The sequence below is a fragment of the Lutra lutra genome, chromosome 17, assembly GCF_902655055.1.
Source record: "Lutra lutra chromosome 17, mLutLut1.2, whole genome shotgun sequence".
Classification (NCBI taxonomy): Eukaryota; Metazoa; Chordata; class Mammalia; order Carnivora; family Mustelidae; genus Lutra; species Lutra lutra.
In genome coordinates, this window is record NC_062294.1 from 54242717 (window position 1) to 54269611 (window position 26895).

At 41.3% G+C, this 26895-nt stretch overlaps 2 protein-coding genes across 2 annotated transcripts in view; both read right to left on the reverse strand.

The window, feature by feature from the left end:
- Positions 1-731: 731 nt before the first annotated feature.
- LOC125088875 (zinc finger protein 260-like) lies at positions 732-14580 on the reverse strand. The gene is made up of 5 exons (XM_047710467.1): positions 14039-14580; positions 7210-7335; positions 4553-4679; positions 4158-4247; positions 732-3453 (listed from the first exon to the last, which is right to left on the reverse strand). Exons 2-5 carry the CDS (start codon positions 7222-7224, stop codon positions 1607-1609), a joined length of 2079 nt encoding a protein of 692 aa, XP_047566423.1. The 5' UTR covers positions 7225-7335; positions 14039-14580; the 3' UTR covers positions 732-1606.
- Positions 14581-21757: 7177 nt separating this feature from the next.
- Positions 21758-26895, reverse strand: part of LOC125088884 (zinc finger protein 577-like) — a 32093-nt gene continuing 26955 nt past the window's right edge. Inside the window, exon 7 of the mRNA XM_047710499.1 lies at positions 21758-25070. Within this exon, the coding sequence (XP_047566455.1) occupies positions 23800-25070 (1271 nt within the window). The 3' untranslated portion in view covers positions 21758-23799. The remainder of the gene's footprint in view (positions 25071-26895) is intronic.

Sequence of the window (26895 nt, forward strand, 5' to 3'; positions counted from 1 at the left end):
GTTACATATTCCAGGGGCGCCTGGGTGGCTCAGTGGGTTAAGCCTCTGCCTTTGGCTCAGGTCATGATCTCAGGGTCCTGGGATGGAGTCCCTCATGGGGCTCTCTGCTCAGCAGGGAGCCTGCTTCCCCCTCTCTCTCTGCCTACTTGTGATCTGTCAATAAATAAATAAAATCTTTTTTTAAAAAAAGTCACATATTCCACCGACTGAGCCAGCCAGGCACCCCAAATCTCACTATTTTTTTAAAAAGATTTTATTTATTTATTTGACAGAGAGAGATCACAAGTAGACAGAGAGGCAGGCAGAGAGAGAGAGAGAGAGAGAGGGAAGCAGGCTCCCTGCCGAGCAGAGAGCCCGATGCGGGACTCGATCCCAGGACCCTGAGATCATGACCTGAGCCAAAGGCAGCGGCTTAACCCACTGAGCCACCCAGGCGCCCCCAAATCTCACTATTTTTAATGGATTTATTTTTTTTCTGAGTGACAACTGGAAGGTAATTTGTTTAAAAAAATTTATTATTCCAAAGGGCTAAAACTATTACCAGATCCACTTATGTATACCAGTAAAGAGTTTTTTAAAAAAGTCTTAATCTTAGGTCTAATTACTTCCCTTGCAATTTATATGATACAAAAAAACTTACAACGTTGGCATTTTTTTTTTTTTAAAGATTTTATTTATTTATTTGACAGAGAGAGATCACAAGCAGGCAGAGAGGCAGGCAGAGAGAGAGGAGGAAGCAGGCTCCCCGCTGAGCAGAGAGCCCGATGCGGGGCTCGATCCCAGGACCCTGAGATCATGACCCGAGCCGAAGGCAGCGGCTTAACCCACTGAGCCACCCAGGCGCCCCACAACGTTGGCATTTCTTGATGGATACTACACATTACAAACAAACAAGAATTTTGTGATATACAACTTCCTTTCATGAGCTTATTAAACATGAAATTACTATATACATGTACTACAAAAACAGACGTAAAGCAAAGCTAATACATTCATCTTGGATCATTCTTAATTTAGTGCTTTGACTATCCAATATATTCAAACATGAGGCAAAGTGTCCTTTGGCATGCCTAAGTTATTTGCTTTTCCTGACTACTTCATGTATTTTCCTTAAATAAACGGCAATGTGACAGGAATGAAATTTTTGTTCTAAAGGTTATATGTAAGCAACCTTTCCTAGCACCATTATACCACACTAATTCTTAATAAGTGTAATCTGATGCACATTAAGTTTAGACTTCATGCCAGAGGCATTCCCCATCACAAGTCTTCAGTGTCTATTTTCTTTGGTATGAAAGCTCATTTGTTTGCAAAGTATTCCAGGATCTGCAACATTTGTGAGGTCTTTTTTTTTCCCTATCAGAGGATGACCCATCAAAAACATTTGTTGCACTCAGGTTTCATTTCTGTGTTATGTATAATGGGAGGACAGGTGGGAACCTGTCAAGAAAAGATTTTGACTTTTCACCTCATTCATATGCCCTTCCTCAATGAAATGAGGCTACACTGGTGGTAGGTAATTTTCTTATATTCACTGCATTTAAAGATCTCTCTCCTGGGTAAGTTCTCTTAAACTGACACTGACCAAATGTATCCTAACTTTCATTCATAGGGTGTGTCTTGAGTGATTTCTCTTGTATTCAGTGAAATCTGACATCTCACTAAAGTCTTTCCAGTGGTCACCGTGCTCCTGAGATTTCTTTCCAGTATGAATTTCCTCATGTGAAGTGAGAAAGAACTTGACAGAGAACGTTTTCCCACACTCATTACACTGATAAGGTTTCTGTCCTGTGTGACTTCTCTGATGGACACTGAGATATGATTTCTCAAAAAAGGCTTTTCCACACTGAGTGCACTGATACGGTTTCTCTCCTGTGTGGCGTCTCTGATGCCTAATGAGCTGGGACTTCTGGTTGAAGATCTGACCACATGGAACACATCCATAGGGTTTCTCTCCAGTATGGCACCGCTGATGGATAATAAGATGGCTTTTTTGGCGGAAAGCTTTTCCACATTCCTTGCATCCGTGGGGTTTCTCTCCTGTATGAATCAACTGATGTCTACTAAGCATGGCCATACTGCTAAAGGCTTTTTGGCATTCGGGACACACAAAAGGTTTCTCTCCTGTGTGTGTTCTCTGATGGACAATGAGCATTGCCTTTCGTATGAAAGCTTTTCCACATTCACTGCATTCATAGGGTTTCTCTCCCGTATGAGTTCGCTGATGGACAATGAGATGTGACTTGTCTATAAAAGCTTTTCCACATTCACTGCATTTGTAAGGCTTCTCTCCTGTATGAATTCTCTGATGTGTTATGAGGGATGACTTTTTATTAAAGGCCTTCCCACATTCCTTGCATTCGTAAGGCTTCTCTCCCGTGTGAGTTCTTCGATGAACAATAAGCTGTGAATTGTCTATAAAAGCTTTTCCACACTCGCTGCATTCATAAGGCTTCTCTCCCGTATGGATTCGCTGATGTGTTATGAAGTGTGACTTTTTATTGAAGGCCTTCCCACATTCCTTGCATTCGTAAGGTTTTCTTCCTGTATGATTTCTCTGATGTACAATAAGCTGTGATGTGTGTACAAAAGCTTTTCCACACTCACTGCATTCATAAGGTTTCTCTCCTCTATGAATTCTCTGATGTGTCAGGAGATGCGAGTTTTTACTGAAGGCTTTCCCGCATTCCTTGCATTCGTACGATTTTTCTCCTGTATGAGTTCGCTGGTGAACAGCAAGCTGAGACTTACTACAGAAGGTCTTCTCACATTCTCTACATCCATAGGGTCTATCTCCTGTATGAGTTCTTTGGTGGATCATCAGGTTTGACTTCTGCATAAAACCTTTCCCACAATCAGTACACTCAAAAGGTTTCTCTCCTGTATGCGTTCTGTAATGCAATCTGAGCTTTGTCTTCTCCCTGTAAGCTTTTCCACACTCTTTGCACTCATAGGGTTTCTCTCCTGTATGAGTCCTGTGGTGGAGAATGAGATGATACTTTGTTCTGAAAGATTTCTGACATTCAGGGCATCTGTACGGCTTCTCTCCTGTATGAGTTCTCTGGTGTAGAGTGAGATGACATTTTGTACTGAAAGCTTTCTGACATTCAGGGCATCTGTACGGCTTCTCTCCTGTATGAGTTCTCTGGTGTATTATGAGCTTTGACTTATACCTGAAGGATTTTGGACACTCACTACATTCATAAGGTTTCCGTTCTACGTGGATTCTGTGATGTCTTTTAAGATTTTTTGCCATGCTGAACGTCTTCACAAAGAAATTATGTTCGCTGTACGGGGCCTGAGTATGGCAGGTTTCATGCAGAGTATGGAAAAATGGTTTCCCGTGGCTGTTTAATTCATCACAATTCATTTCTGCATAGTTTTTGCTCTGAAATTTCGAATCTGACTTTTGTTCCAGATGTATTCCTCTTGAGAAACACTGACGTGGTCTTTCTACAAAAGGAACAAAATTTTTGCTCAGAGAAAATATTTTTCCCAGAGAAAATATTTTTCCCAATGCATTATTTTCATTATTTTCCTCCACAGATTCATCTTTCTCAATATTTTCCTGATACCGACCCTAAACTTGCCACATTACTTCTAGGGGGAAAAAAAAAATCAGTGAATCCTACCATTATGAAATGGAGGGGAATGGAATCTCAAGTCAATATCCAAAGAGAATGGAGAAAGTGACCGAGCAGGTGCACAATATAAGTCAAAGGTATTCAATAAAAGAAATAGATAATAAGTAATGAACTGAAGACGTGATGTCCTCAAACTCTGGAGGCAATCTATGAATATCTGAAAGCCTAACAGAAGAGCGATGCAAATATGGATAAGATGTGGGGAAGGCAGGTTGTATTTAACGAGCTGCAAAAGAACAACTAAGCCAAAAGGGAAAGACCAAATGAAATAGGCCAAGATCTGACCCAGAGTAGTAAAAGGAGGTACATCTTCTGCTAGGTGGCTAGCCAATGAGTCATATATGGTGAGAGAAGGGAACACCATTCACACTGATGACCTCTTTTCACTTGCTCTAAGTCAACTCTTAAGATTCAGAGACTATGAGCAAAAATGTTAAAATAACAAGGGTCCCAACACACCAATGATCAACTGTCACTTGGCTCCCACTCACTCCCACTGCACTGGTGACTCACCGGGACCAGACGGACTTGGGAATTCTCTCTCTAGCACTCCTTGTTCTTTCTCCAAGTGGACCATTGCTTCTGGTCTAGTAACTTGATAACCTGTCAAGAAGTAATCCCCCAGAGAACTGAGCAGTATTAGGGCCTATGATGAAAAATTCTGTTTTAGGGAATAGAGAGTAAATCTCAGCAAAACAGAAGCTTTCATTCAGAAAATGAACGTAAGTACCATCACTGGACATAAAGAAAATAAGTTCCATCACCTATGTAACTCCAAAATCAATAAGGATATCAGAGTACCCATAAATTGTGTCAATGGGAAAAAAAATTGTTATCAATGGGGAAAAAAAAACAGGCAATTAATGGACTCATGGTGAGAAAGTTGTCTTTAGGAAAGTTGTCTTTACCCAATGACATTAGGTTGCTATAATTTTCCAACATCACATCCCGGTAGAGGTTCCTCTGAACAGTATCTAGCAGCTGCCATTCTTCCCAGGTGAAATCCACAGCCACATCACTGAATGACAACAAGCCCTGTAATAACATAATCCTCTTTAATCTGGAGTTAATATAATGGAATAAATTATAGAAGATATATAGGGTATTATTCTGATTATTTTTACTATAGAAATTTAAACAGGGGCGCCTGGATGGCTCAGTTGGTTGGGCAACTGCCTTCGGCTCAGGTCATGATCCCAGAGTCCCGGGATCGGGTCCCGCATCGGACTCTCGGCTCCTCAGGGAGTCTCTTTCTCCCTCTGACCTTCTCCCCTCTCATGCTCTTTCTCTCTCTCTCTCTCTCAAATGGATAAATAAAATCTTTTTTTAAAAAAAGAAATTTATAAACAAGTATTTCTCTATATCTAGTTTTGATTTACACTTAGTGTGCTAATAAATCCACTGAAATAATCCTTTCTGCATCTTTTGTAAAAATTTATCTATTTATTTGAGAGAGAGAACAGGGGCAGCGGCAAAGGGAGAGAGAAGATCCCAAGCAGACTCTCTATTTAGTGCAGAGCCCAAAAGGCTTGATCTCACAACCCTGGGATCACGACCTGAGCTGAAATCAAGAGTTGGATGCTTAACTGACTGAGCCACGCAGGTGCCCTTCCTTTCTGCATTCTTCATTCACTTCTTCCCTCATTCATTCACCCAATGTAAAATGTTGTTAAGACTTTACCTAAAAAGCATCTACAGCCCACCTTAGGAGCATTTAATGTTATTTTTGTTTTTTAAGGTTTTATTTATTTATTGGAAAGAGAGAGCGTGAGCTATGGGAGGGGTAGAGGGAGAAGCAGACTCCCCGCTGAGCAGGCAGCCCCGACTTGGGTCTCGATCCCAGGACCCCAAGATCGTGACCTGAGTCGAAGTCAGCCGCTTAACCAGCTGAGCCACTCAGGTGCCCCAGGAGCATTTAATGTTACCCACTATACACTGCAGTAAAAAAGGAAATAAAGCACAATCCTGACACCCTGCGGAGTGGCAAGTACACTCCTTTACAGAGTTCACATACGGCAAGACGGTCTGGTTTAACAAGGCTTACAACAGAAGTTCGCTCGAGTTAAAACGGGGGCACAAGTAGGTGAAGAACGAACAGTTCTGAGGAAGAGGTCAAGCTGAAGAGGTGCATGGTTCCTGGTGTGCTCAATGGCAAGACTGGGAAGACACGGGAGCTGTGGCTCTTCCAGAGGAAGCATGTGTTAAGTGTTAAATACCATGCTGGGTTCCAGGAACTGCAAAAAGTTCAATGAGACAGAAGAAACCAAAGAGAACCAATGCCCAGGGTACAAGCAGCAACAGACCGGAGCAAGCGGACACATTTCCTGCAGACACTTGGTAGACACTGCAGTATTTTTCTTTTTCCTTCTTTCTTTCTTTTTTTTTTTTTTTTTTAAGATTTTATTTATTTATTTGACAGAGATCACAGTATGCAGGGGGCGGGGGGAGGAGGGAAGCAGGCTCCCCGCTGAGCAGACAGCCCGATGAGGGGCTCGATCCCAGGGCCCTGAGATCGTGACCTGAGCCGGAGGCAGAGGCTTAACCCACTGAGCCCCCCAGGCGCCCCTGCAGTGTTTTTCATAAAGTATGTTATGCTCAGAACTGCCTTTTAGAAGTTAACTTTGCTATGTATTACATCGTGGTACTCACAAAAGCAAAAACAGAACTCTTACTGTGTGCTGCATATTGTTAGAAATATGTTATGAACATGTTACATATGTTCACGCAATAACGTACACCGTGACCCTCGGGTAAAAATTAATCTTATCTTCTCTTTGTAGATAAGAAGAGTTTTTTAAAGTTTTCTAGCTATGCCTTTTGAATCTCCCACATTTCCTTGGGAAGATGACCATTTACTGGGTCCACAGTCTGGAGAAAAACTGAAGAGGAAGACCCATCAAAGACACTTCTTCATCTTTAATCTCTGAGAAATACTTACTCAGAAAGTTCATGTGCTTCCTGCTTATATACAAAGTAAATCTTAAATATGTTTTTGTTCTTCTGTGGTTTCCAATATTACCACAAAAATGTCTGCAACTCTGCTCTGGATCCTGCCACTTCTGTGGCAATGTTACAGTTGTTCACACCTTGCAACACGTGACATACAGATAAGATAGAACTCCCTCCCTGATTGGCTACTCCAGGTCATTATTCTGTCTCCCAGTCTAAGCACATGTCTGCCAGCTGCAAGAGATCTATATACATCATTCCCTTTGATTGTATACATTTTTTAAATTGTTAACTGTAGTTGTCACACGATGTTACATTCGTTTCAGGTGTTACAAAATAGTGATTCAACAAGTCTATGGTTATGCTATGCTTACCACAAGTGCAGCTACCATCTGTCACAGAGACAGATATCAATATAATCAATATCAATGATTATACTTCCTATGCTGTATTTTTTATTCCCATGAATTATTTATTCCATAATTGGAAGCCTGTATCTTCCCTCCCCTTCACCCATTTTGCCTATCCCTCTCCCCCCTACCTTACCAACTCTGGCAACCTTCAGATTGTATACATTTTTACAAACTTCTAGAAATCTGGGAAATAAACAGCTAACCTGGGACTTGGTCATTTTCAGTATTCGGGTGTCTCATCAAAGGTATCCTCGGCAAGAATGAGTTTCTAGACTTGAGATCTACGTTTCTTCCTTTATAGGAAGTGCATCATTCTAGGAAGCCGGCATCTATGGATTCAAGGAAAGATTTGTTTGGCGTGGAAATGATAATAAAAGCAGGTTCCCATACATGCAAAGAATTGTTTCAGGCATCTTCTTTTCTCACTTAACCCTTACAATCCTAGGCGGTAGACTATAATTATTCTATTTTAGAGAAAACCAAGAAAGGAAAGGTCAAGCACCTAGCTAAAAGCCACACAGTAACTCTTGGACCAAGGATTAAAACACAAACCCTCAGAACTGATAGAACCTCTGATTCCAGAGAAAATTACCAAATTATGAATTATCCTTTCATCTTAACCAATTAAAAAAAAAAATGGAAACGTGTCTAAAACAACCGTTTTCTCACCCAGAAGTCAGAGAAGAAGTGAAACAAGGCTAGAGACCCTTGGGCACCAGAGCTCACTACCTGGAGACTTTCTAGGCCACCGCACGAGAAGGAACCCAAAGAGTCTAGCAGCGCTGCTAAGTTAATGATACAGAATTCAAAATCTGAGGAAGCAAAGATGACTAACACTTGCCAGGCAGTATACCAGTGAAGAGAGGGAAAACTCACTCTACAGAGGATGAGGGTTCCTTTGAGTCTCCGGCTCAGCACTAATGAACTGTGAGCGAACTACCAAGGCCACTGGCAAGAAGCAGGTTAAACAATTCCTGGTGCTTACACAAGAGCAGGAATAGCGGCATTCCCACTAGCCTGGGTGGAAAGACCTTCTGATATGCCCGGTCTTACACTATGTAGAGGTCTCAGGAGAGTATCACCTCAGAAATGGGGACAAAACAATCCTAGACAAAAGACTCTTTTGGCACCACCTAATGGAGCTTCAAAGAAAGCCTCCAAAGAATCTGTTTCAAAGTAACGTGGTTACATCCCAGAACCAACCTCAAAAGTAGTAAAAGGAATAAAAGGAAATCCCGCAGGCAGCCAGGTGAAACTGACAATATCTGACATCCAATCAAAAATTACCAGACAAACAGAGAACCAAGGAAATATGACCCATAGCTGGGCAAAAAAAAACAAGGAAGAGAAACAGACAAAAATGGCCAAAGGGAGAGACCTGGTGGACCAGTACACCAAAAATGCTATTAAATATACTTCATATATTCAACAAGTTAGAGGCAAGCACGAGCATGAAAAAAATAATAAAATGTTTAACAAATGCTACTGAAACAATAGGATATCCGTGTTTACCCCATGCCAAAATTAACCAGTAAAGATTTAAGAAGTGAATCTGTTGGGATGCCTGGTGGGCTCAGTCAGTAGAGAACATGATTGTTGATTTTGGCGTTGTGAGTTCAAGCCCCAAGCTGGGTGCAGAGATCACTTAAAAAAAGAAATAGTGAAACTTCTAGAAGAAAGCACAGAAAAACTTTAAGTGACCTTGAATTAGGCAAAGATTTCTTGAACAGGGCACAAAACATACAGTAGAAGAAAAAAAACTGATAAAGTAGACATCTCAGGACCAAAAATGTTGATATTCAAAAGTCACCTGTAAAATGGATCAAGGGGTGCCCGGGTGGCTCAGTGGGTTAAAGCCTCTGCCTTCGGCTCAGGTCATGATCTCAGGGTCCTGGGATCGAGCCCCACATTGGGCTCTCTGCTCAGCGTGGAGCCTGCTTCCTCTCTCTTTCTGCCTGCCTCTCCTCCTACTTGTGATCTCTGTCAAATAAATAAATAAAATCTTAAAAAAACAAAGAAGGATCAAGCTAGAGGCTAGAGTAAAATATTAACAAAATGCATACCTGACTAAAAGACTTCTATCTAAAAAATAAAAAGAACTTTTGCAACTTCACAAAAGAGACAATCTAGTAAAAAAGAAACAAAATATTTAAACAGACACTTACCCTCCCAAAAAAGTAGAGAGACGGCTAATGAACACACAAAAGGCTGCAAATTAAAAGCTAAATAAAAGCAAATTAAAACCTAAATAAAATATTCCTACAAACCTGTTACAATGTCGATAATTTTATTTATTTATCTATCTATCTACCTATCAATCAGCTCTAGGCCCAATTTGGGACTCGCACTCACAACCCTAAGATCGGGAGTCATGTGCTCTACCAACTGAGCCAGCCATGTGCTCCAGAATGGCTATAATTTAAAAGACTGAAAATACTAAGTACTGACTAGGATGTGAAGAAAAAGAACTCCCCTCCTCTGCTGGTAAAAATACAGTATGGTACAGCCACTTTGACTTGTACATGAATGCATACTGCAGCTTTATTGAGAATATTCAAAACCAAGGCACCTGGGTGATTCAGTCGTTAAGTGACTGCCTTCGGTTTAGGTCATGATCTCAGGGTCCTGGGATGAAGCCCCACATCAGGCTCTCTGCTGGGCGGGAAGCCTGCTTCTCCCTCTCCCACTTCCCCTGCTTGTGTTCCCTCTCTCCCTGTGTTTCCTTCTGTCCAATAAATAAATAAAATCTTTAAAAAATATATATCTAAAACCGACCCCCTAAATCCAAAACATCCATCAAGCGGGGAATGAACGTATTGTGGCCTATCTGTGCCACCGCTTAGTACTCAGCAGCAGAGAATAAACTCATGATAAATGGAAAATCATGGACGAAGATGAAAAGCATTAATTATTCTAAGCAAAAGAAGCCAAACACCAACGACTGACAGCGTAGGCAGCTAGCTGGGTATGAACAGGGAACAAGTGATTTCCGACTGTAAAAGGGCGGAGGCCAACCTCCAAACACCGGAGGAAGATCCCAGAGGATATGCCTGCGCTCTTCCCCATGACTGCCCTAGAGTAACTCGGAGCCTTACTATAATACATTTACATTGTGGTTTTAACCCCCTCCCCAGAGAATGGCTGCCGTGACAGTTCTGACAAGGGCCATATAAGGCCAAAAACTCCCAGTAGGTGGAGTCCCTTAGATGACTGGCTGCACCCTCAGTCAGACATTGCCCTACCTATGACCCATAACCTATCCAAACACAAAAAGAAAAAACAACCCTGACCTAGGGTGCAGCTGCCACCTCTGGGCCTGCTTGCTCTCCCATCTCAAGAATGTACTTTTGCCAAAAAAAAAAGAAAGAAAGAAAGAAAGAAAGAAAGAAAAAAAGGAATGTACTTTTGCTTAAACTGCTATGAAACCTTTGCTCGCTTAAGAGTTTGACTCTGGGGGCGCCTGGGTGGCTCAGTGGGTTAAAGCCTCTGCCTTCGGCTCAGGTCATGATCCCAGGGTCCTGGGATTGAGCCCCACATCGGGCTCTCTGCTCTGCAGGGAGCCTGCTTCCTCCTCTCTCTCTCTCTCTGCCTGCCTCTCTGCCTACTTGTGATCTCTGTCTGTCAAATAAATAAATAAAATCTTTAAAAAAAAAAAAAGAGTTTGACTCTGAATTCTTTCTTGGCGGAACTCAAGAACCAAGGCCAGGGAATGGGACTTCCGCTATATAAAGCCTAAAGAAAATACTGAGAAACCATATGCAGGGATATATAAGAAGAATACTAAGAAAGCCAAATATAGGAAGAATCCTACTATGCACAGTTGACTTTATTCCAAGGATGCAAGGATAGTGTAGTAAGAACTGTTTCATTAGCCCAGCAGATAATGAAAAGACATGTGAGAAAAAACCATGGCCACCAACAATTTAAAGATTTATTTATTTGAGAGGTGGGGGGCAGGTAGAGGAAGAGGAAGAAAGTCCTTGAACAGGATTCCTGCTAAATGCAGAGCCAAATATGGGGCTCAATCCCAGGATCCTGAGATCATGACCTGAGCCAAAATCAAAAGTATACAGCTCAAATGACTGAGCCACCCAGGTGCCCCACCACTGACAATTTAAAAAATATATATATATTACTAAACTAAAAATACACAAGGAAGAGTATCTGAAATAGTCCATGGCATTTCTTTAAACTTAGGGACAGGGATAATCTCTCTCTGAAGTCAAAAATGTACCATATAAAAACCTGAGCAATAAATGGGAAAAATAAATTAAAAGAAAAACAAAATTGTCATTATGCAACTGCTTTAATTCAATATAAACATTAATTGCAATTTCATATTCAAACAAGATTTAAAAGGGGAGAAAAGCCAGTATTTACAAAGTACCTGGGAGAAACTGCAAGATAGAAGTCTTATTATAGCAAAAAGAGGAGCACCAGGGTTGCTCAGTGGGTTAAGTGCCCGACTCTTGATTTCAGCTCTAGTCATGCTCTCAGGGTCATGAGATGGGAACCCTAGTAAGGTTCTGTGATCAGAGGCGAGTCAGCTTCTCCCTCTCCTTCTCCCTCTGCCCTCCCCCCAACTCATCTGCTCTGACGTGTGCTCAAGTGAATAAATAAAAATTTTTTAAATAAGTAATTTAAAAAACATATTATTATAGCAAAATGATATCCAGCCAATCCAGTCATAACCAGTCAAATGGAGAGAGACAACAGGGTAAGTGAGGTTTGGGATCCTCCCAAACCAGAAGCTTCCATCGTCCTATCCTTTTGGAGTCAGGACACATTACCCTTTTTTTTTTTTTTTTTTTTTAAGATTTTAGTTATTTGACAGAGATCACACGCAGAGAGAGAGGAAGGGAAGCAGGCTCCCTGCTGAGCAGAGAGCCCAATGCAGGGCTCGATCCCAGGAACCTGGGACCATGACCCGAGCTGAAGGCAGAGGCCCCAACCCACTGAGCCACCCAGGTGCCTCAGGACACATTACTCATTTAACACATCTGTAAGTGACAATATGTAGGGTACCGCCAACCACAGAAGTTCACCTGAGCGTCAGTGTCTATAGTTTTTATTAAGTAAGCATGACTGACCTAACCACTGGCCATGTGACTCAACCCCCAGCACCCTTACCATCTCAGAGGTTGGGCTAATATCACCAGGCTCAAAGCCCCAACCCTCTGATCACATGGTCAGTCTTTCTGGCATATGACATAAAACAGCCCCATCCTGAGTCACCTCACTGTCCTAACTATCTACAGACCCACCACGAATAACAAAGACTCCTGTCACTCAGGAGTGACAGGTTTTAGAGGCCACTTCCTAGGAGTGGGGGACAGAGACCAGCCAAACTGTTTATTACAAAATAACTAGCAAAAGATACGCATTCCAAATATGTCGGGTAAAGACAAACTTTTCAGTTTTATTTAAAGTTGGCCCATCTAATATATAAAGATGGTCAATCACTATGTTGTACACCTGAATGCAATGGAACATTGTTTATCAACTATACTAAATTAAAATAAATAAAAGAAGAAAATTGGCCAATGAACATATAAAAAGATGATCAACCGGGACGCCTGGGTGGCTCAGTTGGTTAAGCAGCTGCCTTCGGCTCAGGTCATGATCCCAGCGTCCTGGGATCGAGTCCCACGTCGGGCTCCTTGCTCATCAGGGAGCCTGCTTCTCCCTCTGCCTCTGCCTGCCATTCTGTCTGCCTGTGTTTGCTCTCTCTCCCTCTCTCTCTGACAAATAAATAAAATCTTTAAAAAAAAAAAAAAAAGATGATCAACCTGTGAGTAATGAGAACAGTGCATATGGAGACCACAACGAGATGAGGTTTTTAACCCCAAAATGGTCAAAAAGCAATAATGAAAATACTAAGTTGGAAAGCTTATGCACCAACAGGCACTTTTATACTCTGCTGATGATAGAGTTCTGTACCGTATTACAGAAGCAATTTGGTTTTTCCTTCTAGATAAAAATTCATCTACTTTGTGCCAGAAATTATACTTCTAAGTATATAGCCTAGACTAGACAAATTCTCACAACTAAGAGACATACAAGATTTTTCAGAACTTCCCTACTTTTAACAGCCAAAACCCAGAAACAATACAAATGTCCAACAGCAGGAGAATGGATGCATGCACTACACTGTATTTATGTAATGAAATTCGTATTAATGCACCAAGCCTACACGCAAGACGGATAAATCACAGACTGGTACCAAATCAAGAAAACCAGGCCTCAGAATACCACATTATAATATAATATCCTCATTATAAAACATACAAACTCAAAAAACTAAAATGTGTATTCTTACTACTACTTAAGAGTATATCCAAATACATGTGATAAAATTATACAAGTCCAGGGAATAATACATTCTAATCTGTGCATAGTAGTTCCAAGGTATGGGAGGGTTAGAAGGAGAGACCAGGAAGATGGAACAAGGACGGAGACTTCCATTTTCAAATCAAATATGATCTTGATTAAACAAAACTATAAAGAATAGGTGAGGCTAGTCACTTTTTTCTAAATCGGGCTATCGTATTAGAAAAGAATGAAAAGATGATTAACCCACTGTCACTAAAGATGTCGAAAAACCTGACACAGTGTGTGGATGCATGAGATAATGGAACATTATTGGGGAGTGTGGTAAAATTAAACCAGAGGCCTCTGAAATGCGCATTTAATCCAGTCTACTCTTACCCACTAAAAAAGGGAAAATATCCATTAAATATAATTCACTTTAAAAAAATACATTTCAAAACATTACAGATAGTTTAAGGTGATTATCTGCTTTTATTGATGATAAGTATATAATGATACTGTAATAAAAAATGACAAGAACATTTAATATGAAACATAAATACACATAGTTAAGAAATATATATGTATGTATATGTTCATATATATATATGTGTATTATATATATATAATTTTAAAAGTTAACAGAACTGTTTGAAACATAAAAACTCCCATTAAGGAAGTATACATTTAAATCATAATAGCTACCTTTTGTCAGGTACCTACCTGTTATGGAGTTAATATTTATGTCCTCCAGCCGTGCCTAGCTTGTTCAGTCTGTAGAGCATGTGACTCTTGATCTCAGAGTTGTGAGTTCAAGCCCCAGCTCGGGCATGGAACCTACTTAAAAAAAAAAAAAAAAAGCAGCCCTCAAACTCATGTGTATTTGGGAATAAGGCCTTTGGGAGGTAATTAGGTTTAGATGAGGTCATGGAGTTAGGGCCCTCAGAAGTACCTGTGAGCTAAATACCAATGTGTTTGAGTGGAAAAACCGAGAATTAAAGAACTTAGCACCTTACGACAAATCACACAAACATGTAGCAGACAGGACATAGAAAGTTAGGACTAGCTTTGAGCAGTGGCAGCATCTTAGCCAACGAGGTTTATCCGAGGAGCGATTACTGCTAACTGAAAAAGCTAGGACTACCCTGATTTCATGCGCGTGCAAAAACGCACATGTCCACTGGCTGAGACGCACACACACTTTCTAAGTGTTTATGGCACGGTTTTAACAACTCGTGGATCTATTCACGTCGGTTGAACCGTTTTGCTATTTTTTTTTTTTTTTTAAGATTTTATTTATTTGACAGACAGAGATCACAAGTAGGCAGAGAGGCAGGCAGAGAGAGAGGGAGGGAAGCAGGCTCCCTGCTGAGCAGAGAGCCCGATGCGGGACTCGATCCCAGGACCCCGAGACCATGACCCGAGCCGAAGGCAGCGGCTTAACCCACTGAGCCACCCAGGCGCCCCCCGTTTTGCTATTCTTTCGACTTTCTGTACGCTTAGATTCAGCATAAAAAGCTGGGAAATAGGACACCCCAATATGCACACCCAAATGTCTCCCTCCGACTCCGCGCGTTCCAATCCCACCCACCTCTCCCACGAACACCCTGCGCTTCTCTCTCGCACCCATTCACAGCCCCCCAGACACCTATTTTCAGAAGGATCACGGATCCCTCGGATGCTCACACTCGGACCATAGGGACCTCAGATGACCCCCAATCCTTTCCTCACCGAACAGACCCCGATGGGCCCCTCGGTCAGTGGTTCTCCCAACGCCTCTGTCTACCGCCTGGGGCGCGACCCGGAACCCACCTGTCGCTCTCAGTAGGCACTGTCTTTCGTCCTCAACACTTAATGCCAGTCCAAGCTTCCGCCAACGCCCCTGACAACCCCGCAGCCACCGAAAACAGCCACCCCCCACGAGTACCCACACGACCTGCATCTCAAGTCGCGGAAGTCCCACAGCGCGGGACTCTGACAGCTTCTAGGAGAAACCGATCCTCGACCGCAAATCTGTGACCTTACGCCATGAGAACCCAAGCTTCCATACGCCCCTTCCGCTTCCGCTCATCAAGTTTGCGGACCGGAGTCTCGGAATCAGTGGCACTTTGGAGCGAACCACCAACGCACAGGCCCTCATTCTGGCCCTGGTTAGAATTTTATCGCCGGGCAGCGTCGCCGCTCCGATTTCGCCGCGTTGCGGTGGTAGCGGCCATTGTGCACCGTGCGCCGCCATCTTGGGTCGTGCGCCGTACGGAGAGCGAGGAGGCCACCCTAGGCGACCGGAGCTGGCCGGCCAGACTAGAGAGGTGCAAATCCAGCCCATCCTTTCTCTTCTTTTCAAGACTTACCGTCTTCACCGCGGCAGCGGCTGTCACAGCGGTCGCGCATGCCTAGTAGGACTTAATCGCTCTCGCCTGGTCTTTGACCTTGAGCGGAGCGCTAAGCCAATCACAGCCCAGGGCTGAGACGGAAATGCTTGCGTTCGCTCGGTCTCCTCGCCCTTTGGAAGCCGCTCGTTGGGCGCAGCCATGTTGGGAAGGTCTGGATCCGTACAGAGAAGAGCGGTCCTGGGGGCGGGGAACTGGGGGCGGCTAGGATGCTGGCGGCACACTTGAGAAAACGGGGATTAGGAGACTAGAAGTGGATCTGAAGGAGTAGAGGCGACATTAGGATGTGTGCTTCGTGACCGGAAACGGTTGTGGACCAACCGCGACCCACGCCAAAAGAGTACACCTTGTATCTCGTATCCCAAGACAAACCGGGTACATTAAATAACGATCCTGCATATCCTCGTTAGTCACAGCCCGCCCGGTCGTTTGTTTCTGTGAATACTGTGTAGATAATGATCCCAGCTGCATTGTCTAGTCGATTTCCCCACTGCCAGGTCGAATCATCTCTATCCTAAGGCAAATGTCCCCATCTGCATGGCTAGGTATTCGGACGTTCTGGGTTTTCGGACGTTCTGTTCCATTGTTCTCTTGTTTATCCCTGCGCCAGCACTACTGTTTTAGCTAGGGGAGTTTTCTGAGTCTTACAGTCTGATAAAGGCCTCCTGCCGTATTCTTTTTCTACAAGTCTCTTTGTTCTTTAGGGCCTTTATATTCTCAAAATGTTTAACTCACTTTGTCAGCTTCCACCCCCCAACGCCCAAAGTGACCGTGATTTGTACAGATACTGCATTGAATCTGTAAATCCTTTAAGTGACATCTCTACAATAATGTCTTAAAATCCATGAACACTGTGTATCACTCCACTTAGTTAAATCTTCTTTAATGTCTCAATAAAGTTCTGAAAAATGTTTTTTAACAGTAGTCTTACACGTTTTTATTAGAGTCATTTCATGATATCTGAAAATTTTAATGCTCTTGTAAAGACATTTTACAATTTTATTGCTGAGCTCTCTGTTGGTGGTATATAGAAATACAGCTGATTTGTATATTGATACTATGCCAAGCAAAATTGATAAACTATCTTATTCTAATCGTTTGTGACTATTGTGTTATAAATTTTTAAAACTTCGTATTTTCCCACTGCCTCAACATCCCCACAAACAGACAGAGAGTATACCAATTAGGCAACTAGGTGTATCCCTGTAATAATGTTCACCCCTGCACAAGTTCCTCTTCCTACCCTTCTGTGTGACCTAGTGCCATTCAAACACACCAGTGAAATACCCACCAGTCTTTTCTTGTGTACTTCCCCAATAGGGCACTTCCAATAGGAGGTACTACCTGACCCTCAATAAGGGCATTTACTCAAGGATTCTTGCTCTCACCTCATTTCACTGGTTGAGACTGATCCCTTGGTACTCTCTCCTGAGCAACCTCCTCTCATCAAGCAGTGACTCTGTGTCTCAGGCAACCAACTGAGCCACACAGGCACTCCCATATTCTCTTTATTTTTTTTTTTTAGGATTTTATTTATTTATTTGACAGAGAGAGAAAGCAATCACAAGTAGACAGAGACGCAGGCAGAGAGAGAGGGGGAAGCAGGCTCCCTGCCAAGCAGAGACCCCGATGGCACCCTCCCATATTCTCATTAAATAGTGAGTTTCCCCCATCCTTTTCCATTCTAAACCTTTATTTTTCCCTTTACACTGGGTGAGACCTCCAGTCCGATGTTGAAAGGGTATGATGATGCAATATTGTCTTCTTCCTGATTCCAAAGTTTCTTTAAGTATGATGTTTACCAAAGATTTTTGTAAAATCCCTTTATCAAATTAAACATTGCCTATGTGATTAAGTGTCCATAAAAAATATATCTATAAACAAGGTGCCTAGCTGGCTCAGTCAGAGCAGCAATTTCAGGGTAGTGAGTTCAAGCCCCACACTGAGTGTAGAGCCTACTTAAAAAAAAAAAAAAGAATCCAGGTGCCTAGGTGGCTCAGTAGGTTGAGCTTCTGCCTTCAGCTCGGGTCATGATCTCAGGGTCCTGGGATCAAGCCCCATATCGGCTCTCTGCTTGGCGGGGAGCCTGCTTTCTCTCTCTCTCTCTCTACCTGCCTCTCTGCCTACTTGCAATCTCTGTCTGTTAAATGAATAAATAAAATCTTTTTTTAAAAATCTATAAACTACAGAGAGCTTCCAGGTTGGTGAACATATCCATGTGCCAGGAGGATGGTGCACTCCAACTCCACAGGGACAGAGCTCCTGCCACTGGGGACCCTTCTGGACATCACCCTTCAGCTAGACCTAAGTGCATGATGTATTTCAGGGACATCTTGGCTGTTTTGGAAGAGTTTTGAGGTCCTTACAGCAAAGAAAATGTTCCCTGGGCAAGGAAAAGGGAATCCAGCAGAAGAGACTCTAAGGATGTCTCTAGCAAAGGAGAAATCTAGAGAAGTGAAATTGACTCAAGAAAGAACTCCAGGAGTGTCTCTGTGAAGAGATCTAGACCATAAAAAATGAAGGGAGGGGAGTTTACTGGGATAAATAGGGCTTCTGGGATGTTCTGTTGCTTGATCTGAGTGGTAGTAGATAGTTGCTCACACGTAGCTGCTGCCATCTTATGTTAACCTGATAGCGGCGTGTGTGACTGCTTTTTTTTTTTTTTTTTAAGACTTTAGTTATTTATTTGACAGAGACACAGTGAGAGAGGGAACACAAGCAAGGGGGAGAAGCAGGCCTCCTGCTGAGCAGTGATCCCAATTCAGGGCTCAATCCCAGGACCCTGGGATCATGACCTGAGCCGAAGGCAGACACTTAACGACTAAGCCACCCAGATGCCTTTTCTGCATGGTATATTTTACAATACAAATGTTTGAATAATTGCACCTACTCCACTTTACACAGCTAGAAATCAGTTAGAATGAATAGCTTTTTAGTTCTTCTATTTCAAAGACGATGGCTTATCACTACATACTACTGCATCCAATTTAATAATTGTCCTAATAAACCATTAAAAATTCTGATGTCCCAAAGTTACTTCTGTGCAACTTTATTTCCATGCTCCCATCGAACATTTCAAAGAAAAAAAATGACAAAGCATCAAGATAATATTAACATTTATACAGTATTGTACTTATTTGATTGCCTTCTATATGAAGCTGAAAGCCTCTACATGACTAGGTCAATGTCATATAGATCTTCTCATCATCAGTATCTTGGGTATGTGTCTGTCATGTTTTAGACATCCATATATCTTTAAGTTAAGTGAATAAGTAGATTCTTCGAGGAAAAATTGTGTTGTGAGTGCATCATTAGCAATTTGAGATTTTTTCATTCACCATTTAAGAGCAGAATCTTGGTGCTGGGGATCTTGAAGCAACAATATCAGAGGGCTGAGGGTGGGACAACATGCCAACAGAAAGCCGATAGTGTTCTGCAGCCAACGGTGAGATTTGAAAAAACAAAAAACATTATAAATTGTAAGAATAGAATTGGTGAAGTAAAGAAATAAATGAAGATGCTTGCTAGAAGCAGGGTGGTTTGAGTGGCTTTTGCCTCTGGTGAGAATCTGTGGGCATTTCTGAGGATGTGAATATGCCTCACTCTCTGGTGGTGTCCATGAAGGAGAAGTACCATATATACATTGGATCCAGTCATGACTCCCATGAATACACCATCTGGGAAAGTCATTAGAATTGTGTATTTTGTGGTACTAGATGTTTCAGGAGTTTTAGAAGATAATCCTGTATCTTGGTACAATTGTGAATATGCTGAAGAGCTTCAAACAGCATAGGAACAAAGACACTTCTCAGCAGGTTGGAGATCCAACATAGGAAGCAGGAAGAACCGGTGTTCTTCCAAGCTCTGTCTTTGAGCCCCATCCCCCCACAAGTTCTGGGGCTGATGGTGACAGCCTGAAAACTGTTCGGGAGGGAAGTGGTGCAGAGAAAGGCCTGAGGCCATTCTATGGATATAATAGACAAGTTTACATCCAGTGTTGCCCAGGTTGGGTGATAGTCCCCAGGTAGGTATCGTCTCGGGGATCCCCCTGTAGAGAAGAACCAAGAAGGAGGCCACAGCCATGCTGGTGAGAATCAAGTGTATGGGCCTCAGTGCATGGCCTTCCACATGATGTGGAAGCATAGGATGAGAGAAGAAAGGTATTCCCCAGGACCCTAATCCCAGTCTGGACCAAGAAAAGTCATCAAACATCATTCTCTTGGGGTCATGGGAAGAAGCAGTTCAGCAAAGAGACTGCAGGTCATGATTAGAATTCAGTGTGACAGCACAGGTCACAGACTTGTTCCAATATACCCAGCTCTGACAGGGACTCTTGGGCCCCTGGCAACGCCCTGGACAGAAATTACATTTCTGGGAAGAGCACTCCATACCAGTGAACTCAAAACTGCCACTCAGAGTAGCCATTCTAGCATGCTTCTGTCTATGCTCATACAGCCACACAAGATGGTTCTTTATTTAGACGATTTCCCAAATCCTTAAGTGTGCGTGTCCAGAACATAATCTCAAAGGTAAACCCTTATCTTTCATTTCAAAAAGTTTCTTCAATATCTACTATATGCCCAAATAGGTTGTGAGTCCTCGGATATACCAAGATTAACCGAACTAGATCATTATAAGAATTCCCAGCCTAAAGTGGGAGACACATATACAAAATATAAGAATATAAATTATGCCATGAATGAAGGACATAAATGCTTTGTGGAAACATATATCACAAATTCCAGCACTTAGTAATTCTGTGATAATATATAGAAAATTATATTTTTATTAATTTAGTAAATTATTAAAAAATTATTATGTATATATACAAGGAAAATAATGTAAAAATATGAGAGAAAAAAAGTTAATCTGCATCCTCTCTCTCATTTCTAGGCTTACTTCTCTTCCTGGAGATGACCACAGATCTCAGGTGTGCATTCTAGCAGTTTTCGTCCTGTTTTTAAAAAAACGTATGTATGTGTGTGTATGTGCTTTAGCAATAAGTAATAAATGTAGGATTGAATGTGTTGCTTATATTTAGAAATTTAAAGTATTCCTCCTAATAAAACATGGGCCAAAGAAAAAAATACTAGAAATAGGGCAGTAAAAAAAATATATATATATATGTGAGACATATACCAGGAATGAAAGAACAGGAATTTTTTTTAAAAGATTTTATTTATTTATTTGACAGAGATCACAAGCAGGCAGAGAGGCAGGCAGAGAGAGAGAGGAAGGGAAGCAGGCTCCCCGCTGAGCAGAGAGCCCGACGCGGGGCTCGATCCCAGGACCCCGGGATCATGACCTGAGCCGAAGGCAGCGGCTTTAACCCACTGAGCCACCCAGGCGCCCCAAGTGATAATGTATTTATATACTAGCACTTTATTGGCACTCAACTGAAGCTGCATGTTGATCAAGTATCCAGAGAATCCTGTTGGACTCTTATTATTCTCCATGGCTGTCTGTGGATTCTCCTGTCATTCCATCTAGGCAATCAGGTCATCTGCAAATAATGACAACTTTTTTCTTCATTTCCAAGAGTAAGCCCTTTCATTTTTATTATTGACATATTGTGCTGGTTAAGATCTCCAGCTCAGGAGAGATGTTGCAGCAGACCTCACTGCCAAACAACTAGGAAATATCTCTCAAGTTTTATCATTCAGCGTGAAGTTAGCTGTCAAGCTTTGGTAGCTGATATCTATTAAGATGAAGAAGATATATTTGCATCTGTTTGGCTAAGCAGTTATATTTTCATTAATTACCATTAATATTTTATCATTTAATCTTGCATTATCATTGCAAGAATGCTGGCACTCAAAATACAGATAAAAATCAACAGTTTTTCTTTTTTTCTTTTTTTTTTAAAGATTTTATTTTTATTTATTTGACAGAGAGATCACAAGCAGGCAGAGAGGCAGGCAGAGAGAGAGGAGGAAGCAGGCTCCCCGCTGAGCAGAGAGCCCGATGTGGGGCTCGATCTCAGGACTCTGAGATCATGACCTGAGCCGAAGGCAGCGGCTTAACCCACTGAGCCACCCAGGTGCCCCAAAAATCAACAGTTTTTCAATGGTACTTTTTCCAAATATATTCGTTATTGATGTAAAAATATACATAAAACAAAATTAGCATTTCGAAGTATACAATCCAGTGATGTTTACTACATTCACAATGTTATGCAACTACCACCTCTACCTAGTTCCCATTTTTATCATTCTAAAAAAGAAACAAACAAATCCATAACCATTAATCAGTCAGTCTCCATGCTCTCTTCTCCCCAGGCCCTGGAACCCACCAATTTGCCATCTCTATAGATTTACCTATTCTCCACATTTCATATAAACAGGAATACAATATGGGGTCCTTTGTGTCTGGCTTCTTTCAGTTATCATGTTTTGGAGGCTTACGTTTATTCAACAACATTTCACTTGCATAGGTAACCAATATTCATTATGTATATCTATGTGAATACATGTATATACACACACGTACCACATTTTGCTGATCCATTCATCCACTGATGGACACTTGGATTACTTCCACCTTTTGATTATTGTGAACAGTGTAGAAGTACTGTAGTACTTCTACTTTCATGTAGAAGTACCGAAGTACCTGCTTTCAAGTATGTTCAATAGATAGCTGCAGGTGGCACTCCAGGGTCATATAGTAATTCTACATTTAACTTTTTAGAGGAATTGCGAAATTGTTTCCACAGCAAGTGAACCACTTTCCATTCCAGCTATGTTTCAAGAACTCCAACTTCTGCAGTGTTATCCTTAATATTAGTAAATACTGGGCATTTTAGGAAATGCTAAGAGAGAAAATGTTTCTAGTGCCCAAGGAAGTGTTTTCATAATAAATCCAGAGTTCCTGCATTATACAGCACTTGCAATAAATATACATGAACACACACATGAACACAAGTCTTTTCTCCCCCTTTGTCTCATATGTTGCTTATTTTTTAGTATTCCATGCAAATCTTTTATCACTTTTGCATATCTAAGAAATAAGGCTCTAGAACAATAGCAGTTTCAAGTAGTGATAGTTCATCACACTTGGCAGAAACACTACAAAAGACAGTAAAAATAAGGACAGCAAATTTATGCAGTCTAATGCTTTGGTATTCTTACTAAGTCAAATTATATATTATAAGGTATTCTGATTTATAAGGAAATAGAACATTTCTATTTCCATGAGATTTTATTACTTAATATTTTATGTCTAATAAAATGTTATAATATTATAAGCATAATATTTATGTTTAATAAATTTTATTAACTCCTAAAAATTATGTTCCTACATGTCATTCCAACAAATAATAAAGTCAAATACAATGTACAATGAGATGTGATTTTTCTTGGCTTTTCTGCACTCACTACAACTGCAGGGTCCCTCCCCTGAACGAATATCCTAATGTATAACAAATGTGACTTGAAAAGAATGATTTCCCACTTTCACTGCATCCACAGGTGTTTCCTCCTAAACACATAGCCTGTGAGTTTCAAATGAAATTTTTGACAATCTCTGAATTTACAATGTTTCTCTCTTTAGGTGCGATCCCTGCGGTAGACTGAGAGGAGTGTTCAGATGAAAGGCTTACAGCTTTAATTGCATCTAGAAGGTTCATTTCCTATAGAAGTTCCAGAATGGTCTACTATAATCAAAGCGTTCATGACATTTCTATTTTATATGAGTTCTCTGAATAGACAGGATTAATCAAAAACGATTTCTCACATTCCGATAGTCATTGCATAGAGAATTTTCTCCTATGCTGAGTTCGCTGATGATTAATAAGAGCTGACTTCCGGAAGAAGTCTTTTGGACATCTGTTGCACCCATAGGGCCTCTCTCCTGTGTGAGTTCTCCGGTGCCCAATGAGAGTTGACAAAGTAGCAAATGCTTTCTTACAATCACAGCATTCATATGGTTTCTCTCCTGTATGAATTCTCTGATGTACAGTGAGATAGGATTTAGCTGTAAAGGCTTTATTACAGACATCACATTTGAAAGGCTTCTCACCTGTATGGGTTCTCTGATGTATAATGAGAGTTGACTTACAGGACAAAACCTTTCCACATTCACTGCATCCATGAGATTTCACTCTCGCGTGACAATTTTGCACATGGTGAGACCTGACTTCTGGATGAAAGCCTGCTGACATTCACTGCAGCCATATGGTCTTTCTCCTGTGTGAATTCGCTGATGAATTGTAAGATGTGCCTTAGTGGAGAAGGCTTTCTCACAATCTGAACATTCATATGGTTTCTCTCCTGTATGAATTCTCTGATGGACAATAAGATGTGCATTCGATGTGAAAGCTTTATCACATACACTGCATTTGAAGGGCTTCTCACCTGTATGGGTTCTCTGATGTATAATAAGAGTTGACTTAGAGGACAAAACCTTCCCACATTCACTGCATCCATGAGATTTCCTGACTACATGCTGAGTTTTCTTATGATTAGTGAGATCTGACTTCTGGATGAAGGCTTGTTGACATTGACTACATCCATACGGTCTCTCTCCTGTGTGAATTCGCTGATGAATCATGAGCTGAGCCTTTTTTGAGAAGCCTTTCTCACAATCTGAGCATTCGTATGGTTTCTCTCCTGTGTGAGTTCTCTGATGCGCAGTGAGATGTGTCCGAACCATGAAGGCTTTATCACATACTCTGCATCTGAAAGGTCTCTCTCCTGAATGAGTTCTCTGATGTAAAGTGAGTTTTGACTTCCAAGGAAAAGCTTTCCCGCATTTACTGCATGTATAGGATTTCCCTTCTCTATGACGAGTTTTCAGATGATAGATGAGTGCTGACTTTGTAACGAAGGCTTTTGGACATTGACTACATCCATATGGTCTCTCTCCTGTGTGAATTCGCTGATGGATTATGAGCTGAGCCTTTTTTGAGAAGGCTTTCTCATAATCTGAGCATTCGTATGGTTTCTCTCCTGTGTGAGTTCTCTGATGTACAGTCAGATGTGTCTGAACCTTAAAGGCTTTATCACATACTCTGCATCTGAAGGGTCTCTCTCCTGAATGAGTTCTCTGATGTAAGGTGAGTTTTGACTCCCAAGGAAAAGCTTTCCCGCATTTACTGCATACATAGGATTTCCCTTCTCTATGATGAGTTTTCTGATGACAGATGAGTGCTGACTTTGTAATGAAGGCTTTTGGACATTGATTGTACCCAAATGGTCTGTCCTCTGTGTGAGTTTGTTGATGAGTAATTAGCTTTAACTTACTGGGAAAGGCTTTCCTACAATCACAGCATTCATGAGATTTCTTTCCCGCACAAGTTCTCTGAAGCAAGGTCATGAGTGGTTCATAAGAATTCACTGCACATTTATTCCATCCATATGGTTTCTTACCTAAAGGATTTGGGTCATAATGAGTGAGCTCTGACTTCTGAGTGAAAGCCAATGTACCCCCAATAGAATGAGCAAGATAATAAGGAAAGGTCCAGAAAAATATTTTTTTCCATTTACTATAAAAAACAGTAATGAGACAATCAGTAAAATCTGAGTAAGCTCTGTAGATTGGGTAATGGTTCTATATCCATACCAATATTCTGATTTTTTTCTTTTTTTAGTATTTTGTTTACGTGGAAAAATTAACTTATTTCTAGGAAATACACATTCAAGTATTTCGGTATAAAGAGTTCAGAAAGACAGGATGTGTGTATGTGTGTGAATGGAATAATAGGTGGATAGAATGTGATAATGCAAATGTGGTAAAATATTACCACTTAGGGAAATCTACAAAAAAGAATATGTAAGGGACACCTGGGTGATTCAGTCGGTTAAGCGTCTGCTTTCTGCTCAGGTCATGATCTCAGGATCCTGGGATCGAGCCCCATGTCAGGCTCCCTGCTCCACAGGGAGTCTGCTTTTCCCTCTGCCCTTCATCCCACTCATTCTCTCTCTTTCCCTCTCTCTCAAATAAATGAATAAAACCTTTAAAAAAAAAGAGTATGTAAGAAATTCGTGTATAATTTTGGGATTTCTCACTAAGTCTAAATTGCTCACAAATAAACATTTTCAATAGGAGAAAAATATAAAATAAAGGACCTTTATGTAAAGATATGTAGGAGTGGGGCGCCTGGGTGGCTCAGTGGGTTAAGCCGCTGCTTTCAGCTCAGGTCATGATCTTGGAGTCCTGGAATCGAGCCCCGCATCGGGCTCTCTGCTCAGCAGGGAGCCTGCTTCCTCCTCTCTCTCTGCCTGCCTCTCTGCCTGCTTGTGATCTCTCTGTCAAATAAATAAATAAAATCTTAAAAAAAAAAAAAAGATATGTAGGAGTATTACTTATAACAGCCTGAATGTGGAAAGGAGAATTTGTTTTATGTTCACACAATGGCACCCTGCACAGTACTCTGGTACTCTTGATCTAGTGCTGGTACACAGTATACTGACTGTAAAAATTAACTGAGCTGTACCCTTATATCTATATATTTTGGGGTATGTTACACTTCAAAAAATTTTTACATAAAAAAGTAAGCAAAAATTTAGGCAGGAGTCAGGAAATGCTCACATGTAGGAGGAATTTGGATATTATACTAATAGTAACAGGATGCCATTCAAGGTAATAGTGGGAGAGAGATGACATGCCCTGATTTTCACTTTAAGAATGTCATCCTGTGGGGGCGCCTGGGTGGCTCAGCGGGTTAAGCCGCTGCCTTCGGCTCAGGTCATGATCTCAGGGTCCTGGGATCGAGCCCCGCATCGGGCTCTCTGCTCGGCAGAGAACCTGCTTTCTCCTCTCTCTCTGCCTGCCTCTCTGCCTGCTTGTGATCTCTCTCTGTCAAATAAATAAATAAAATCTTTAAAAAAAAAAAAAGAATGTCATCCTGTGTGTATATATATGTATCAGTTATCACACTAACGAGGTCTTAAGTATTGTGACATAAATACTATTTTTAGGATTGTGGACTGTGCTTGGGAAAATCAGTAAAGACCTGCTATGGCACATATCACTTTTTTTTTATTATTATACTTTAGATCTTTCCCTCTTTCCTCCAACTCAGAAGACTGTTATTTCCATATGATGGTTTAGTTATCTTCCATACTCAGATAATTGTCTGAACCTGATGTCTTTATAAGTCTGCATGTTTCTAAAGTTTCTTTTTGTCTTCATGAATTTTGGGGGTGAGAGGATGGAACAACTAACTTTATTACTTTTTAAAAATAAATAATA